Source organism: Electrona antarctica, assembly GCF_951216825.1.
Source record: "Electrona antarctica genome assembly, chromosome: 14".
In the NCBI taxonomy this organism is placed as follows: Eukaryota; Metazoa; Chordata; class Actinopteri; order Myctophiformes; family Myctophidae; genus Electrona; species Electrona antarctica.
Genome location: NC_136795.1, coordinates 27,384,555 through 27,404,597, shown reverse-complemented (window position 1 = coordinate 27,404,597; position 20,043 = coordinate 27,384,555). Strand labels below are relative to the sequence as shown.

The 20,043-nt window shown below is 40.7% G+C and overlaps 3 protein-coding genes across 5 annotated transcripts in view; 1 reads left to right on the top strand and 2 right to left on the bottom strand.

Moving 5' to 3' along the window:
• Positions 1 to 9,726, bottom strand: part of tbcd (tubulin folding cofactor D) — a 47,260-nt gene extending 37,534 nt beyond the window's left edge. For both annotated transcript variants that reach the window (XM_079521035.1, XM_079521034.1), the window contains exons 1-6: positions 9,128 to 9,726; positions 8,321 to 8,371; positions 4,760 to 4,857; positions 4,530 to 4,631; positions 3,164 to 3,310; positions 838 to 893 (exon numbers count right to left, since the gene is read on the bottom strand). In XM_079521035.1, coding sequence (XP_079377161.1) covers positions 838 to 893; positions 3,164 to 3,310; positions 4,530 to 4,631; positions 4,760 to 4,857; positions 8,321 to 8,371; positions 9,128 to 9,314 — 641 coding nt within the window. In that variant the 5' untranslated portion in view covers positions 9,315 to 9,726. The remainder of the gene's footprint in view (positions 1 to 837; positions 894 to 3,163; positions 3,311 to 4,529; positions 4,632 to 4,759; positions 4,858 to 8,320; positions 8,372 to 9,127) is intronic.
• A 2,435-nt stretch (positions 9,727 to 12,161) lies between these two features.
• On the bottom strand, positions 12,162 to 16,269 carry LOC306937367 (ketosamine-3-kinase-like). Its single transcript, XM_079521083.1, has 6 exons — positions 15,954 to 16,269; positions 15,271 to 15,422; positions 14,885 to 14,976; positions 14,378 to 14,460; positions 13,931 to 14,053; positions 12,162 to 13,021 (listed from the first exon to the last, which is right to left on the bottom strand). Exons 1-6 carry the CDS (start codon positions 16,092 to 16,094, stop codon positions 12,683 to 12,685), a joined length of 930 nt encoding a protein of 309 aa, XP_079377209.1. The 5' UTR covers positions 16,095 to 16,269; the 3' UTR covers positions 12,162 to 12,682.
• Positions 16,270 to 16,420: 151 nt separating this feature from the next.
• On the top strand, positions 16,421 to 19,752 carry arl16 (ADP-ribosylation factor-like 16). 2 transcript variants are annotated; one of them, XM_079520307.1, is made up of 5 exons: positions 16,421 to 16,556; positions 17,009 to 17,063; positions 18,122 to 18,238; positions 18,898 to 19,013; positions 19,330 to 19,752. In XM_079520307.1, exons 1-5 carry the CDS (start codon positions 16,474 to 16,476, stop codon positions 19,493 to 19,495), a joined length of 537 nt encoding a protein of 178 aa, XP_079376433.1. In that variant the 5' UTR covers positions 16,421 to 16,473; the 3' UTR covers positions 19,496 to 19,752. The 2 variants fall into 2 exon arrangements, with proteins under 2 accessions (XP_079376433.1, XP_079376434.1); XM_079520308.1 differs by having other exon boundaries at positions 16,429 to 16,564; positions 17,017 to 17,063.
• The last annotated feature ends 291 nt before the right edge of the window (positions 19,753 to 20,043 follow it).

The window sequence follows — 20,043 nt, the reverse complement described above, 5'->3', positions numbered from 1 at the left end:
CTTTGTACACCTTCCATTTCATTGTCTAAGTATTTGTATACTCTGTACAGTGACAATAAATTGAATCTAATCAAAAAAAAAAAAAATACATCACTTGCTTATTTAATAATGCATCACTTGCATCTGCTAGTCTAAATCCACAGAGATTAGCGACGGTCACGGGACCCAAGCTGACCAATCACAGTTAACTCCCCACCGTGTCGTCGACCACGTCGTAGCCCCTACGTCGTCACAGTGGTGGACTAAAAGTAGTGGACCTATGCCAAAAAACTAATGTATATAACCTCCGTAGTACGCCAGTGTCGCCTGACGATTTTTCCCCTCATCAATAGCCCCCCCTTTGTTTGCACCAATGGCAAATCGTTGAGGTCAGGTCACAGCACACCTAAATATGTCAAAGATTTGCCAACATACGCCATCACTAGGTAATGGTACACACACTGGGGCTCCTAAATGGGCGTGGTCGCTGCACTTCTTCATTGGAATTAAGAGACTCGCACAGGTTTCCTAAACCCATAACCACGATACACATTATGTATACAGGAAATGGAGGATGGTTGTCTTTGCTTCCTATTGTATTGTCTTTGGCTATATCACGCAAGTGGACACTTCCTGAAATGGTTGTGGTCTGGAAATGGAACAGACTCGATGTCACCCACTTTCTAATAAATAAACAAATGTCTGACAGGAGCTGACATCATGAACTTCCCCTTACATGAATTGGAAAAGCCTTGAAGATGGCAACAGGGATTCCCCCAAAGGACAAGCGACACTGTTGTGTGATGGAGTATAAATTCAGCCTCAAGTGCTTTACGATCAGTTCCAGTGTGTACTTACTTTGATACCAATACAGATGCAGCATCTCTGGATTTATCACTGACAGTTAGATAGGACTGTAAACCAACAAAATGCATGTTAATCCACCATCATAATGTAGTTGTACAATAGGGCTGGGCAATACAGTATATTGGTATTACACTGACATCATTATCATGAGACTAGATGTCATGTTCGATTTTGGATATATGGTAATGTAGTAATAATACATAAGTGTTGTCTTTTATTGGGTTTAATTGCTTGTGTCTCATTTTATACTTTAAATATTTTCAAGTTTTTTCCAAAATGGCAAAAGTATTTTTGCAATATTATCAGGTATTTGGTCAAACATGTTGATTGAAATTAATAATTTTGTCCATATCAGCCAGCCCTTTTATACAATCATCATATCACAGGTCATTACATGTGGTGGCTCTGGGCCACATCTAATTGTGTCATGAACAATGATCTTCTCCAAAATACTCCTGTCAAGATGCAGGCCTTCAATTCGACTAAAACAGGCAACATACGTTTTGTTATCTTTTTTTTAAGAAAGTCAAAATAACTTTGGTTGAAACTATATAAGTTCTTTGCATCTGCGGACAAAATTGTTTTGAAATAGCATTTCACTTTGAGAGCTTAATGTTTAGAATAAGAATCAGAATAAGCTTTATCGTCACATCACAGATTTACAAGTAAAAGTGGGTGAATTCTTTTTTTGTCCATAGTTCTATTAGTTAACAGTTAACAGCACACACATTCAACATTAATATGAATATGAATTGCTGACAAATCACACACAATGTTTGCATTGTGGTCATCTGATGTGAATTCGACTAGTTAGAAAATCTTGGAGGTACAAATTATGTTACTCTGCAATCACATATTATTGTTAAACATTAACAATCTAAAGTTAATTTCCAACCAAGACGTATGCTGCCTGCACTGGGCTACGATAAGTGCTCAACAGATTCATTATGATGATGATGTTTTAAGTGAATGTGGAATAAATTATTCATTGATAAGACATGGTAAATGCAGTCATTAGCAGACATGCTCTTTAGAAAAACAAACACAAATGAAAATATTCCCAAGACACAGCCGCAGGCAACACAACACACCACAGGCATTAAAGCTATATCCAAACCACTTTAACCCTATACTTCATTGACCGGCTATACTTGGCTCCCTCTTTTTTGCCCTCTACACCAAATCTAATTGCCGAAAATAGCTGACCTACAAGCTCGTAGCGCGGAACCGAGTGCCGCGCTACGAGCTTGTAGATCTGCTATTTTTTAAACATCCTGAAAATGTTGAATATTTATTCTTTCCCAACGAACGATTTTATCTTTTGATTGATTGATTGAAATATTTATTAACAGTTTGCAAAATTACAGTACATTTCAAGCACAACTCAATACAAGGACTGTTAACTGTGAGTGGACGACCCAATACAGCATTACACTTGTTTACAAGAGGGTCCACCTTGTTCAATTCATCAAAACAATTAGAGACGTACAAATAGACACTTCTATATAGCCAAAGAACAGAACAGGAATTCATCATAAAGGAGGTAAAAGGGGAAAAGAAACATATACAGTGAGGGGAAAAAGGGGTGGGGGGGGCGGATTTTACGGGGGCCAGTTTAGAATTGCAGCCATCCGTAGGAAACCTTTGAGAGCGGTTTTGAAGGAATCAAGGGATTCACATGTCTTAATGACTGTTGGTAGGGCGTTCCACATTTTGGTGGCATAGGAGCGAAAATAATTTAGTCCCTTGTTTGTGCCGAATCTGGGTTGCACATGATTTGTTGCTCTCCCTCTGGTGTTGTGGGTGTGGACTTCGTTAACATTAAGGAAGTATTTAGACAGGTACATGGGTATCTTGGTGGTGAGGTGGGTTCGGGGGGTGAGGCCAAGTAGGAGCCTGACCAGTTTGTTTTGGGAAGTCTGGAGCCTTGTTTTAAGGGCCTTTGAGGTGCTGTGGTTCCAAGAGGTGCATGCATAGTCGAAGAAACCTTGTACAAGGGCTCCTGTTAGGGTCTTCAAGGTGTTTTTGTTGACCAGTGAGGAGATCCTGTAAAGGAATCTTGTTCTTTGGTTGACTTTTTTGATTACATTGGTAACCATTTTATCACCTCTCAAATCTTTGCTTCTGGGGGGTCCCTGGAACAACATATTTTCGGTGGCCAAATAGCCTACATATAATTCTAGGGGTTCTTGAGCATAGTTTGAGCAGCACTGATATAGAACCATACTAGATTATCTATAGGATAGGATTTAAGAAGACATTTGTAGAATCGGGTCCTCAGGTCTGGGTTAAAGAAAACATATAATTGTGAGGTTACCTTGGCAATAGAAAGGATGCGATCCATGGTGGGCTCTCTGGTCTGGCCAGCCTCTGAGCCGAGGTGGCCGTCCAGACGGGAAAGGTCAAAGGGTATGAGACAGGTCATAGAGAGCCACAGCAGCAGCATGTAGCGGGTTTCCCAGATCTGGGAAGAACCGGCAGGGGTGAGAGATACATTACATAATTGCAAAATCCTGAGTCAAAGTAAGTGTATGTATGAGTGTTTGAGTATGCAGTAAAAATCATATCATCGTGAGACCACATGTCCACAAGGGGTCCACCAGAAACTTCTTCAAGAGTCTTGAGCAGTTGAGACGAATAACAGTCTAAGTCTATAATTTATTCTGACCCCTCCCCGAAAAGGCCTAGCTGTCCTGACCCTATATCCATAATTTATACATTATGGATAATTAGTGTGGACTTAACTGCTCCTTTACAATTTAGGCAATTGGCACTTCATCCAGAGCGATTTACAGTAAGCAAGAACAAAACATGGTAATAAATCAAATGCATAAAAATCAAGTAATCAAGAATCATGCGTAAGCTAAAAACCTAACAGTGGAACATCTATATAATGAAACTATGCATTGCGTAATGCGTATACACTATAGAGTGCTATGTCTACATAAAATGCTATCTAAGTTACATAATTTGAGCCTTTGCATACGCTTGTAAGGTCGTCGAGGACTCGAGGCTAGGGCAAGTGCTGACTGATGTCTGGATAAGGAGCTGTGCTGACTCTGAGGAAGGGTCTAATTCGTCCAAAGTTATAGATTGTAAACCTACAGGATCGAGTGACCACTGTAATGTGTGCTTTGAATGAGAGCTGACTGTCCAGGACAACACCAAGGTTCTTGGCTGTTGGAACCAAAGTTACCAAGGCGTTGTCTATGGAAATAGTTAGCTCCTGCATGGACTCAGCTGGGAAGAAGAGCAGCTCAGTGGGTTCAATCAACATCACCAAGGGCCCAAACTCACCCATGCCACCCCTTGTTTGCCCATACACAAGGTGTTATAAAACTATTCATGCCCCCATTCATCCAGACTGAGAAACAGTATCTTCCCCCAGACGGAACCGTCACTCATCCACCTGAACCAGGCCATTAGCCACTTCCACACTTGCTTGATTTGTTATAATATTCTGCATATGAGAAAAGTAACACATGGCCTGAAAACGGCGCAATGCACTTTACAATACAACAGTCAGTATCAGGCATATATCGCCAATCTAAGTTCACAACGTGTCAAATTCTAGATTTATTATCATTAGTTTAACTATTGCACCCCTACAGTACATTGTACACTAAAGTATTCTATTCTATTCAGACATATACAGGAATCAGGCTTTTTCATTGTAAGCTTACCTCAGTTTCTTTAGGATCCTGTCTGGACAGTAGGTCCAGAACTGGCTGCACATCAGCAACCTCATGAGGTAAGAGCTGCATGAAGATTTTATAACCCCTCACCTGCTCAGAAAACAAAAAAAAGTAACAGACTTAATTTAGAGAGGGGTTCATTCCTTCATCCACTGTAACAACAACCATATTACACAGAGCGCAACCTGGGCAGTCGAAGAGTACGGCTTTTGGCTGACCTTCGAGATAATGTAGAGACATTTGAAGCTCAGATGAACCAGCATAGGTGGAGACTTCTCGCTTCTCACCAAGTCCAACAACATGTTCAACATCCACTCTGTTGGAAAATTTGGGGAAAAAACAAAGAGCTTCAACCAAAGGCTATGTAAGAAGGAATTGTCAGATACTTCACATTCGTTTCGAAACCAGTATCGGCAAAGCTACCGATACTGTAGTGCCTACATTTTTTGCCACGTCATTTATCACATGATGATTGATGATTTTTCCTTTTTCATCCAAGTATACAAAAAATCACTCCCGTGTGAACTGAGTGGTGTAAGGTCTTATATAGCCTGTCTGACGTAATGAAATCATGTCTGACGTAATGAAATCACACCCGGGTGAACAGGGTGAACATAGCAACCATGCTCATTTTTTCTGCACAGAAAAAAACCCCTGAACATAACAACCATGCTCATTTTTTGCGCACTAACAAAGCCAGTTGTAGGAGTGGTTTACACCACTCAAAAACAACAATGAACATTACAAGGCAATCACACATACAGAGAAAAAACTAAATAAACAAAACAAAACAACAACAATGACACACTGTAGTGTTCAGTATCTGGAGACTGTTTACACTTTGACTTAGCTGAGAGAGAGAGAGAGTGAGTGTGAGTGACACACAGCTGGTTTCAATTTGCCATTCCGAGGTCAATGGCAGAGGAGAAGAACTCATGTGGACCAAAGGCTAGATATTCCAACAAATGGTGGCGAGCAGAAACATAAAAGGATCTCTTGAGTTGCACAGAAGCAGTTATGCTGGCCTAGCCTGGAAACCAGACGAATATACCAGTGCGGAAAACATAATTAGCCCATTCAAGTTCTATTTAAAGGCCTGGGCCACATGGGCGAAAAGGCCCATTCAAGTTCTATTAAAAGGCCTGGGCCACATGGGCGAAAAGGCCCATTCAAGTTCTATTAAAAGGCCTGGGCCACATGGGCGAAAAGGGCGATGAAGGCGATGATAGCAGAGACGAAATGTTTTGATAATCGTCATGGCTGTGATTCCTTTCTTTCAATCATTTTATTTTTCATTTTTGCACAAACTGATACATGACTCACATATACATAGACAGACTAACACAGACATACCTACATACATTATACAGTACATACGTCCATAGATCATCTTCTTCTTACTACTTATATATGTATTCATAGTCTTCGAAATCATAAAACCTTTGTACTTAACAGGAATGGTTCCTTAATTTGCAAAACCCCTTGATAATATTTCTGCATATTCTCCTCCCATGTATTCCACAACTGGGCCCCAAACTAAGAAAAATCCATCCATGTGTGAGCCGTTCTAGTGGGAGCAGTTGTAGAACATTATGGAGCCAACTTGATACAGATGGAACAACATCCTCAATCCAACATTGTAGTATTGACAACGTAGCACAGTACCAGAGCCACATTAGATGCACATATGTGCCCATGTTTTCCTTACATTTTAGACATGTACCAGAGCAGTCTTTATCATATTTGCTCCTTTGATATGGTGTAGTTTGTAATTTATGTATAATCTTGAATTGAATTTCCCTTGGGCTTGTAGTTGCAACATATCTTTTTACTATTTAGCATAATGTTTTTCCATTGATGGTCATTAATTGCAATTTGTAAGTCCCGTTTCCTGCCATTCCAAGCGGACAACAGCACAGAATGTTGCAGATGGACCATCCCAGATAAGTTTCCATCTTGTGGGTCTGTTGGCTTTCTTGAATTCTTCTACCATTATAATAATACTTTATATATAGCACTTTTTTAAAACAAAGTTACAAACAATCAAAACAGCAATAAACAACAATAATGCAATAATGCAATAACAACAGAAAAATAAATAACAAACTCAGCACTAAACCAAGGCCTTGGCCTCTGTGAACATTTTACCAGATGCTTGGAGGAGAGTCTATCCTTTTGGCTGAGATAATGCGAAGGAGAGAACAGAGAAGAGAACTTCGGAACAAACAAGGGGTTTATTGCCAACACCAGGCCACTATAACGCCAAAATGAAGATTGCACAATAACAATGGCATATTGGAATCCAGGGGTCTATGAATTATTGGAACAGATACATAAGAGTATAAAAGGAGCAGATGTTAGGATGAGCTGGTTGCTTCTACGATATTGACAGCGTATCCTGTCTGTCTGTCTGTACTTAACTTTCTTGCGAATAAAGTTATAAACCCTACTAAGCTAATTCAGTTGGAGTTTGCCTGGTTCATTCCGTCTGTATTCCTGTCTCCTCCCTGTACATCTGGCACCTTTCAATAACAACACTTGTTAAGGATTGAGTTAACCTGACTTCCTCTGGTAAGCTGTTCCAGAGCATAGGGGCCTTTACAACAAAGGCTTGATCTCCTTTGGTGACCAACTTAGCCTTATGAGTCACCTTAAATTCAAATAGACGCCGACCAGATACGTGCCGGCACATAATAGTGCAACCATATTGCATAGATAGCTAGGTGCGGCTAGACGTTAAGACTGGTGCTGTATGTGCTTATATCGCCTAGTACCTGTGATGAGCCTAGCTCCCGCATTTTTAACCAGTTGTAGGCGATGTATTAGGCTTTGGCTAAAACCAGAGTACAAAGCATTACAGTAATCTAAGTGAGAATACACCAGACCAGAGCATTCACAAAAGTCTTAAGATTACCTGTAGACTAGAGAGAAAATATTTAATGTTGTAGTTTCTTAAATGCATGAAGCAGGTCTGTACTACCTGCTTCAGTGTCAAATTGGACACCAAGGTTTCTCGCAATGGGAGTCACATTCGTTGCCAAGGAGCCAAGACTGTCTAGAATGGTGAATAGAATAAGTTCCATTTGCATGCGAGGCACGGTTGAACGGTTTACAATACCACAAATCCCATAATCCCATCCACTCTGCACTATCTATTCTAACCCTATCTGGATGATAACCAACATGTTGGTTATTGGCTGCACAATTTACATAGGCTCAAATCACATGGGACAAGAGACAGAGACACCATCCTACCACACTGGATGGATGTGTGTGTGTGTGTGTGTGTGTGTGTGTGTGTGTGTGTGTGTGTGTGTGTGTGTGTGTGTGTGTGTGTGTGTGTGTGCGTGCCAAGACATCAGAGACACATACTTCCCACAGATTACAATTACCCACAGAGATTTTGAAAACATGACTAATGACAAAAAAAACTCATATCTGCTGGGCGAAATACAACAATGTGCAAACACAGCATTTGTGAGCTGCTGTGACAGGAGAAGGATATCAAATGGAACATATCCACCCTAAAGACAAATCATTGTGTGTATTCCTGCACTATCTGCATCGAGTGATCTTGGTACATAGAAATTGATTTATTGAAGATTATTTTTTGTTTTGATTGTATTGTGCTTTGGCAATGTAAACATATGTTTTCTCATGCCAATAAAGCCCTTTGAATTGTGTGTGTGTGTGTGTGTGTGTGTGTGTGTGTGTGTGTGTGTGTGTGTGTGTGTGTGTGTGGCCGTGTGCGCGCGTGTGTGTGCAAGTGTGTGTTTTACCTAGATGTGGGTCCAGAAGATGCGGCTGCTCCTGGTATCGATCCATGATGACTGTACAAAAGAAGCACCATTTTAGAGTGAGGTATCTAGCTAACAAGTTAATGAATTGATACAATGGAAACAAGCCCCTAGGGGGATTGTGTTATCCTTTTAACAATCAGCATTGTAAATGTACCTCTGCACTAATTGCAAACTGTTAATAAAGTATTCAATCAATCAAAAATAACTCTTTAGGCCCGGACGCAGAGCGGCGTATTACTGTAAAGGCAGACCAAAGGAGTTCAAACACCAAACCTGAAAGGTTTCTAATTCCTGGAAACGCCACTGCCTGGACGGCTGGCATGGCGGTCCGGGCACCTAAGCTGCTAAATGTGAGTCTGACAGCGTGTCACAGGTTCAAATCCCAATCCTGACAACCTTTGCGGTCACTCCCCAACTCCTGTCAATCAACTATACTATCAATAAAGGCAGAAACCCCATTAAACCTTGAATTTATGGAGTTTATTTTGTTTTTGTAACATTCCTAAATCCTAATCCTACACTATTAAATTGATGACCGGGTCATCGGTCGGTCAGTACTAGTAAGAGACTCTTTATTTTAGTAGGAGACTATTTGGCCCCTTTTCCACCCGTGGTTGAACCGTGTCGGTTCTTTTTTCCTGCCTAATATTGAACCCGTTTTTGGTGATAATGGGGATATACAAATCTCCATGAACACAAACACGGGGTGTGTAATAAGTGATATTTTTGGTGAACTACTCTACTGGATTGACACAGTGAGTGCTTATATTTATATCATCATCTCACCCAGGAACTTCTCTGTTGCAACATCTCTGGTGGTGGTGTTGCCGTGCACCTCCGGGAGGCTGCAGAGCAGAGCCCGGGCCTCGGCGCTCTCCCTGAACTCCCCCAGGAGGCAGGCTTTGGCCACCACCTCCGCTTCACCTCCACCTTCGCCGCTGCAGTCATTCTCCTCCGTCTCTGTCAGAGCCATGCTTGTAGCTTGAGTTTTTAACAACAAAGAAAGGACGTCTAATTTCAGTTAGTTAAATCGTGTAGTAGCGCGCACACAGAGAACCTGGAGAGGAGACTGAACGTAGACTGTCCACTGACCACTGTCCAGTCAGTTCCAGCTGACTCGCTAGCTAATGGTACTGTTGCTATGACAGATAGCTAACGCGGAGGAACTGCGACATACCAAAACGAACTGGGGTGCAGGCGGATAAGGTTTTAGTCTGCGTCGTCAGTTACATACATTTATAAAATAGTTATCTTTAATAATACAAAAAAAGACGTACGCGCACAAAAAAATACAACAGTAATGTAAGTTGTAACAATGTATCGACTTGTTTTCTGTGCTCACTGTTCACGACAACATCACGCTGGTTACCGCCCCGCTACAGTGAGCGAGAAGGTTCAGTTCAGCTTGAGTTGTCAACTCATTTGATTTCTTATGCTGCGGCTTTATAATGCAGTCAGATATACCATTAGATTTAGATCTATTGGATTATGACAGCTGTACAGTGCAAACTAATGAGGAAATTCAGATTGATATTATAATTAAATACTTTTCTATGTACTGTACTGCTTTTGAGTTCTTAATTTAAATCACACGTGACCTGTGTGAAGTGAGGGGCGCTAATATATTAAAGTCTAACTCATGTTGATTAGGTGATGTAATGGTGATGTAAAACAAACAAACGGTGTCAAAACAAACATTAAATTCTCTTTATTGTTAATGGCATTTAATGTTTGTGTTAGGGACAAGATGACGTACATTTTCCCTTCATTGTCAATGGCATTTTTAAAACAAACATTGAACTAAAAACAAACATTAAACCTGTATATAGGAGGGGCTAGCGCAAATGAGAGGACTAGGCTCCTTCCTTTCCTGCACGATACAGTAGGCCAAATTACTTATTTTATAAAGTAAATACATTTCTTTCTTTTTTCTTTCTTGCTTTTTTGAGGGCCTCATATGTCCAGCTTTTGGTGTGCACAAACTTTATCCTACACAAACATTACATTCCTATTGACAATGCATGGACAATTTTGAGTGTTTGTGTAAACACAAACATTGATGACGAAGGTGAGGACACAAATTGTTAAAACCCGAGTGAGATGATGTATGATGATAAGATCGCCCCTCACTTCACATTGGCTGCTCCTCTGATCATCTCTCCTGTCAATCACACAAATGAAGGACAAGGACTCTGAACAGAGTCCAGTGAGGCGACTCATCTGTTGTCTGTATGACAAGCAGGTCAAAGGTTTTAAAAGTTTCTGGACAAACAGGCTCGGCTCCAGGATGAAATGAACAAGGGGCCGGGGCCAGTTGAAAGTGGCGAGGGGGCACACCTGTATAGTAAAACATTAAAACATGTTAAAAAAACCCGTAAAACTGAGGGGAACCCCCGTGGCGCAGGGCCTGAACCACAACTCCATTATGCCTATGGGCATATCGGTCTGATCGGCGGTTCTGGGCCGCTCTGACAGAGTTCACGGTGGGCGTCGCACTCCCTTGGGTCCATGTGGTGATAAACGCACTTCCTCGGGTCCTTGTGGTGATAAACACAAAGAGTTAGTTGCTATTTTTGCTGTTGCTCTGACCTTGTTGAATTTTGCCCCTGACTTTATTACAATATATGGGCCTGGGCCATGGCTCAGTGGTCCAGGCACCCTGGCTGGTAGCTCAGTCTGGCAGCGGGTTCGACTCCCGATCCCGATGGCCCTCACTGCATGTCACCCCCCCATCTCTCTCCCCATTTCCTGTCAGCCTACTGTCTATCCCTCTATAAAAAATATAAAATAAAGGCGAAAGATAAAAATATATATATGTTAACAAATATCAATAACATTTTAAGTAACCAAACCAAAATAAACCCAACTTAAAATGGAATGAAAACAACGGAAATAGAAGGAAAAAAAAACTAAAACTAAATCAAAACCAGAAAGATAGACATAAAGTGTGGTTGCTGATGTATGATGAATCTCCGAGGGCCCTAGCCCTACACAAAATCAAAAGGCTCCATCTTCGCATGCGTGCATGTGATTCATGTGCGCGTAACACAATCAAGTACAACCGTTTTTGCGTTCACGTGCCCAGTTCTGTTTTTTAGTCTCCTCCCTCCTACTGAGTGGTTTAGAAACTGTTGGATGACAAAAAACACTAGCTGGGGTTCCTGTGTTGCGTTACATTGAAATCGGTGACCTATGAATACGGTTTAGACGGAAGCAACAACTGTACCTATTTGAAATAGGGCCCTGCAGGCTGCAGGCCCTGGGGAGTAAGCTCTAGTAAATTCCATTGCTAATCCGGGCCTGATGGTTCCATTGCTAATCCGGGCCTGATGGTTCCATTGCTAATCCGGGCCTGATGATGATGAATTGACCCACATGACGTCATGAAAACTTTACACAATGTTTTCACTAGAATAAAGTCAGGCATAGTCTCGTTGCCTGGAAATCACCTTTTTTTGAGGGGCGCTAGTCCCTCCTATGCCCAGTTTTGTGCGTTTGTGTGAATCACAACGATAATTTGATTGGCTGAGCACGAATTGAGATGATTTGATTGGCTGAGTAAAGTACGTATTGAGGATATAAACTTTTTATTAAAAAGTGAGGGCAGAAAAGTGAAGACGCAAATTGCGATTAGCCGGAATGAGATGATGTATGATGATAAGAGTGCCCCTCACTTCACACGGGTCTCTATAGTATGCAAATGAACTAGTATTTGCCAAGTATTCATGGCGTTTTACCTAATTCATCCGTGCGCTTCTCATTCTCACATTGTAATACATATCTTCACTGTTATTTTGTACAGAATAAACCTGGCAATATATTAAGCTTAGTTCCCCATCCCATGCTCCAAGAGAGATCTGAAACATGGGATATTCGTTTTATTTGGAATCAAAGGTAATAATTAACAGTTCATTAATGTATTGTTCAATACAGATCAATAAAAACATAGTGTGCAAGCTGTCTATGTTATAGACATCATAACCAAGTTAAAAGGTAATAAACTTGTTCAGTTTCGTACATACATAATCAATCATCGTACTAAAATAAATAAACCTATAGAATAATATTTAACTTCAATGAATAATTATAAATAATACATTTTAGAATTTAGGAGAGGGAATGCCATGTCTGTGTGCTGAGAAATGGAATGATTTCGGACTACCTTTTTTCAGTGCTGGAATATCTCCAAAACACAACAGAAATCAGAATATGCTCAACCTCTAAGTATTTAGCAGTGATGTTTATATTCGTAGAAGAAAGTGGTTTCTGTTACAATTTGTCATGAAAGCTTTTGGATATTAGAGGTCAAACTAGACCTCTTTGAATGGGTTAAGTGTGCACTCATTTCACAAGGTCCTTCATAATCCTTATCGAGGAGCCTCTGTAGCCTCCACCGAAGTGATTCCAGTGATTCAGATAGTGGAAGAGCTGGTAGAGCTGATTTCTCTGCTCAAATCCCGGCGCCTTGGGAATCTTGTCGTGGTAGGCAGAGTAAAAGGAGCTGTTGAAACCGCCGAACATCCCCGCGATGGCAAGCTCGTACTCTGAATGGCCATAGAATGAAGCCGGGTCAAAGATGACGGGGCCCTCGGAGCATTCTGCCACGTTGCCTCCCCACAGGTCTCCGTGAAGAAGGGCAGGAACCACCTCCACATCCGCAAACATCTGAGGGATCTTGGGCTGTAAACAGCAGGTCAACACAAGAGACAGGAGAGTATATGAAGAGAAACGTTTATATGTCCATTACTAATAAGATGTACTTTACAGCAGTCGTTCCCAAAAAATGTAGCTCTAGAACTGGTGAAAATATCAGATCTTGTAGAGGTGCTTGGTTCTTAACTTGATACTACCATTTCATGCTACTTTATATTTCTACTCGACTACACTTCAGAGGGAAATATTGTACTTTTTTGAGGGACGCCCTCCTATGTCCAGCTTTGACGGTTTGTGTAAACACAAACATTAAATGCCATTGACAATGAATAGCTAGCTTTGAGTGTTTGTGTAAACACAAACATTGAAGACGAAGGTGAGGACGCAAATTGTAATTGGCCGGAATGAGATGATGTATGATGATAAGAGCACCCCTTACTTCACACAGGTGTGATTTTTAAATTATAAATGGTGATAAATTTGTATAGATTACGCTACCCAGCAGTATATAAGTCGTTAAAATGAGCTCCACCTTGTCCCTACTAGGGACAACATTAAAAGTGATTAATCCATTAATGATCAATACATTATTGACAATAATGATAGTGCAATTACATGATTATGATTCTGAAATGGAAATTCTGCATAATGTCTACTTTTACTTTTTCTACTTCATGTCGATGGTACTGTAATAATGTACTATGACATGAAGTCCTGAGGCAGACAAAATGCCTTCTAAGCGACGTGCTATGAGCTTATGCTATTTTGAATAGCCAATGCTAAAATCTAAAATCACAGATGCTTTCCCGGTTTTAATGGTAGGTTTTGAATGCAGGACGTTTACTTGTAACAAATGTATTTTTTACACTCCGATATTGCTACTTAAGACTTACAGTATACATGATTCAAAATGTTCTGACTGAGGGAGGGGGTTACCTGGAGCAGAGTCCATAACTCCCGGGCTTCTCTGTCCCCATAAGACTTCTCCACTAGATTAAGCTGATGCTCCAGTCTATTTCTGGAGTAAAATGTCACCCAGTCATCCTGCCACTCATTTTCCTGGGAAGATATGAAAAGCATAAAAAATGTAATCACTTAGTTAAAACCCTAGCGTCGCTATTCAGGGCATGTAATAACAGGCAAACATTCTGTAAAAATAGTACGTCTTATTATTAGAAGACCAGCAATATTCCACTTGAGCAATCAGTTTAAAATCATCAGAGAATCAGAGTTAATTTCATCACATGTTTACAGGTCTAAAGAAGAGGGTGAACTTCGTTTTAGTACAAGCTCCATCATTCGTTGTCAGGAGACAAACAAACCAGTATTAATAGACAGACATCATGATCTGTACACAGACTTTTCAGTGATACCATCATTTACCTGTGGTATTGATCCACAGCATGTAGGTACATGGAAGCCATACTTTTCAATGGTGGCCACCTCAGACTGCCCAGCTTCTTTTCCTGCGTGCATATTAAGCATAAATTAAGCATGAACTCAGCTGCCCGCCTACTCACCAGTGCCCACTCCCGAGACCACATTACACCAGTCCTCTTCCGTGACCTCGACTGGATACCCATCAAACAAAGAATCCACTACAAAATACTGCTCCATACCTCTCTGACTTCCTACATCCTCATGTCCACTCAGGTCCAGTCCAGTGATGCCACTAACCTCCTGGTGGAACTTTCTCATTTCGATTTTTAGTACTACCGGTACATAAATCTGAGGCGTTATTATTATTTTATTTATATATTATACGTAAAGGAGACATAGACTAACCACGATAACATGTACAGTAAGGTATCCGGCAAAGATCTCTTACATTTTGCAGTTACCTACAGTGGCTGGTATTAAGTGAGTTATTATTGATATGAGTTGAATTACCTACGGTCTGCTGCTCTTCAATTAGTTTGTCAATCTGTCTCTTGTTGTGAAGATGTAGATTTGCCATCTGCTCTCCAAGCACCTTTGAATACCTGTATTTGAGGAAGTGTTTGAAGATGGTAAACAAAAATCAAATATATTCCCCTCAGTACTCCCAACAATCCACCCCACATGATACTACAAGTTAACTTAACGTAAGAATACATGTACAAACTGCAGTAGACACATATGAAGCTCACTGGTTAATACTGTATGAGGACATAGTAAATGTACGCACGTGTAGGAGAAATAGTGAGTACCTGCATCCTGTGTACGGTAATATCAGGTTAATAACAAATGTCAATATATACAGTATTATACCAATTATAGTATGAAAGAGATCTTACTTGGTCAGGCCTTTCATGTTCACATGTTCCATCACAAACACAGAGCCTCCTGTGTCAAGCTCAATCACCTTCACAGGCTTAGGAACCTTTATGGTTTCTGTCTTTATGATGGCCTCCAAGCTAGCCATTTCCCCATCAAACATCTCCTTGGCCTGAATACGGTAAAAGAAAGCGGTAAAATTAGAGATTTAGTAACATACATGATGAAGTAACATGATACACCTGTTAACAATTAAGATATTAAAGTGTATATATACCCTATGTTTAGGTGTGTGTTGTGTGTGCGTGTGCGTGTGTGCGTATGTGTGTGTGCGTGCGTGCACCATTAAAAGATTAGTGTCGGCTCTCAACATTTAGATTTTCCATATCTATGAATAGTTTATAATATATATATATATTTAAATATTATAATACGTGTAACAGTAATTCCATCGAGCCAACTAATTTAAATGGTAACAGGATAGGTGTGCACCAAGGAAGAGTGGGCACCTCTGTGTTAAATTGGCTATTCTTTCCAAAATATTAGAAAATACAATATTTACATCGAGGTGCCCATGCACCTATCCTGTGTCCATTTAAATGAGTAGGTGTGATGAGAATCATATGGGGGAGTCCAGGGGGACACTAAAGTAAATGGCAAACGAACTGATATTAAATCAGAAGACATAAACGGTTAAATCAACCTGACTCTTGTGGTTTATCTTCACAAACACAGTCCCATTGTCAGTGCTATAGCTGTGCCCTTCGCTGATGCATCCACTCCCAGAATATCCAGTTGCCTTCAGCGTGGAGGTGCCCAGCTCCTTCTTGATCTTAGCTTCCATAATCCATATGGTGTGATACAAATTCTCGAGGAACCGGTGTAGAATGTTCACGACACTGTACTCCTACTGTTGACAGTAGGACTCTCGAGTCGAGTTAATTGATTTACATGAGGATGGGGCGTGAATTCCGTTTGTGTCCGAGCATGGGAGGATGGGAGTAGCTGCTTGTTATTGTGGCGACTTGTGTTTTGGTTCCGGGTTTTGTGTGTCATCAAGGTATTAACCAATCAACAATCAGCAACTGGATGATTGGTTTATTTTTGTCCTATCACAGTTCTGGTGGACTGTCACATGAGCGTCCGTTTCTATGGTACCAGACAGGCTGTCTGGCTAGTGGTCCTTGCTAGCTGTGTGATCTACTCCTGTTTGATAATAGCACATGTTTTGGAAAAGCAATGAAATGTGTCTGTTGCTTGGAGCGACTGGTGTTGGGAAAACTCTATTATTGAAGCGTCTACATAATATCCTTTGTGTCGGTGGTCTACAAAGATTGTAGTGTGTAATACATGTGTATGATGTGTATACTGTATGATCTGCCATTCTAGGGCCAGTAAGCTCAAGGTGGTCAACTTATTGATTTACTACATTATGTCTGGTTACACGGTTATTGACCGCACAGTGTGTGTCATTGTTTTTTATACATTATTTTTTTATTTAGGTGATTAGCATATATTTAGTAATGCTGGTAGGCTATACAGGATACAGTGTACACAGTTTAAACTCTTGTATTTCCCTACAATAGTAAATATTTAGGCTACAGTACACCTTAGGTTTTTGTACATAAATGCGACAACGACAACACAGGGTAATATAACTGGAGGTGGGTGTAGGGTTGGGGGAGTACAACCCTAAACTGAAATTGTGAATGAAGATAAGTATATAAACATTCTTCTTTAACACGGGTCGTATGTACAGCTCACAGGTGATGGGTCAGCTGAACTGGGAGAACCGCCTGTTACTCTGCCTACAGTGAGTAATAAAGAGAAGTGGTGTTGCAGGCAGCGAAAGAATCATGGAAGGAACTTTTCTTGTTTTCAACTTTTCTTATTTTCATCTTAATTTAGGCCAGGCCTGGATTAGGCTGGATTGGGCGTCGCTGGCTCGGCGCATACTACACTTCCTTAGTGTAAATGAAAGCAAAACGGAAGTCATAGTGTTGGGCCTATAGTGGCCCTGGTGTTGTACCCATCAACCTTGGTCCCCTGCAGCCATATGCCAAACCCGTTGTCTCCAACATTGGCGTCAAATTTGACAATGCACTCAAACTAGACAAACAGGTAAATGCTGTGGTCAGTTTCAGCTTTTATCACCTGAGGCTGCTTGCCAAAATCAAGTCTGAGCTTTCTTTTAACGATTTTGAACGTGTTATTCATGCTTTTATTTACACTCAAAAGTTTGGACTACTGCAATGCTTGTTGATTTTACGATTTTATTGTTTGTCTTTAAATCACTGAATAGTCTGGCACCACATAGTACCTCTCTGATCTTATAAAGGTTTATACTCCCTCAAGGCCATTGCGGTCTGCAGGCCAGTTGAATCTCAAGGTTACAAAAAAGGCACGTTTAAAGACCAGAAGTGACCAAGCCTTTTCTGTCATATAGCCCCCAAACTGTGGAATGAGCTCCCCTCCCATGGCCCCCACCATCAAGACTTTAAAATCTCGTTTTAAGACCCACCTTTACACCTTGGCTTTTAATTCTGTTTGAGTTTCTGTTTGGCTTTGTTGTTATGTGTTCTTTTTACTGTGTGGTTTTGCTGGTGTCTCTATGTTTACAGCTTTACAGTGTATTTAGCTTTTAACTTTCTGTACAGCACTTTGTAAACCCTGAGTTGTGAAATGTGCTATATAAATAAAATGGATTGGATTGTCATATACATTTTATTTTTTCTTCTAACATAGGTGGGCACCAACCTGATGGATAATATCTTTCTTCTAACATAGGTTGGCACCAACCTAACGGATAATATCTCTCTTCTAAAATAGGTTGGCACCAACCTAACGGATAATATCTCTCTTCTAAAATAGGTTGGCACCAACCTAACAGACGTGACACTGAAGAAGAAGAGGGTGACCGTCAGGGAGCTAGGAGGCTGTATGGGCCCCATCTGGCCGAGTTACTTCAACGACTGCTCCTGTGTCATTGTACGTTCTTCTTATAGCATACGTTTTTCTTTCAGAATCACACTTCTGAATTAACACTAAGCCACACCAGAAACCAATCCGATACCAGTGTGTCATTTAAACATCTAGGACAATGGCTCTCAAAGTGGGGCCCAGGGGCCAACTGGGTTCCTTGAAGGGGCTCCAAATGGACCCTTACAGGTCTGTAACTCTGAGTGTGAACCCTTAATGGTTCCACTCTCAGAGTTATGGGTGTCCTTGAAATTAAAAGGTTTGAGAGCCACTGATCTAGGAATAAATCACAATTCCATTAATAATTTGTTAAAGTGCAGCTACAAGTTAGTAAAAATAATTTTAAATATTACAGTAAAGGTCCCTGCACACTGCTGCGTTTTTCGGATTTTTAGCTGCGTTTTTCCGTCGGTTTTCCGAAAAACGTGTCCAGTGTGCAACCACTTTAAGTGTATAAAACAGTCTTGCAACATCATTTGAAGCATTCAGGACTGGCATACTCTCTGTTTCTGTATTATTTTAGGCTAACTCTAAGCCTAAAATACACGATAACATCAACATGTGAACTGAAAGCCTGTTTAAGGAGGTATCAGTCGTGTTATTTTCAGTGCTGACATGATGCTTGACTGATTAACCGATAAATATATGTACTGTATGTTTTTACATAGTTCATGGTGGACTCAGCCAACATATCACAGGTATCTTCCTCCTGCATCCAGCTGCTGTCTGTTCTCGCCGCCAAGCCTCTGCAGACTGCCTCCGTTCTTGTTGTATTCAACAAAAGGTGAAGCTGCCATAACACATAACATTGACATAACACACAACACATTTAATGCACTCTGTATACTTACTTAGATCTCAGAGACAGGAAATAATATATAGCAGTGGTTCTCAAACCTTTTAATTTCAAGGATCAGAACCCCCATAACCCTGAGAGGGTAACAAATTGGTTCCATTTGTACACTCTCAGAGTTACAGACCTCTAAGCGTCCATTTAGAACCCTGAGGGTCCCTGGACCCCACTCTCAGAGAGAACAGTGCATTCATCCTATCATTCTCAGCTGGAAACACCCTTTTCTTTTCTTCCCACCTTTTCCCAGGGATCTGCCTTGCACAATGAGTTTAGTAGAGGTGAAGTCATTGTTCAGAATGGACGACATTGTTGCATCCGCTACGCAGCCAATCACAACGCTGGAACTCAGTGCGCGTTCTGGTCAGGGACTTCAGGAGGTACTGGCCTGGCTTGATGCAGCCGTGACCAAGTGAACTTGCACGCCATCCTCCTCCTCTTGCACACAACGCATGACACCACCGTCCGTCACAACTTCAAGACTTTGAGTGATGTGATGTACTGTACAAACCGAGTTGGCAGGAGATGTCATCGTAATATAAACAAAGAGTATTTTCACACCATTTTCTATTATACATGCTTTATATGTTTGTATAAGAGCTCTGGTAGAGAAGAAAGAAAGAAAACTTAATGGACTTGAAAGTAAATAAATTAATAATCTTGTGGCACAACATTTATTTGGAACTGTTGAAGATGAATTAATGTCATGAATGTCAAGTCATGAATTAATGTGTAACTTATTATCATAGGAAACTGGAATGACGACATTACAGGCCATTGTAATAATCGACTATCTGCATTCCTAGTAAATGTTCAGTTTTAAAGAATTGAGCGTTTGACATTGAATCCCAGTACTGCAAAGCAAATTTTATCTTGAACTTGTATAAATAGTACAATCCTACTGACCATTTATTAACAGAAACTAGCAATGTTGAATTACTAGTTCCCTGATTAGCTCTCACTA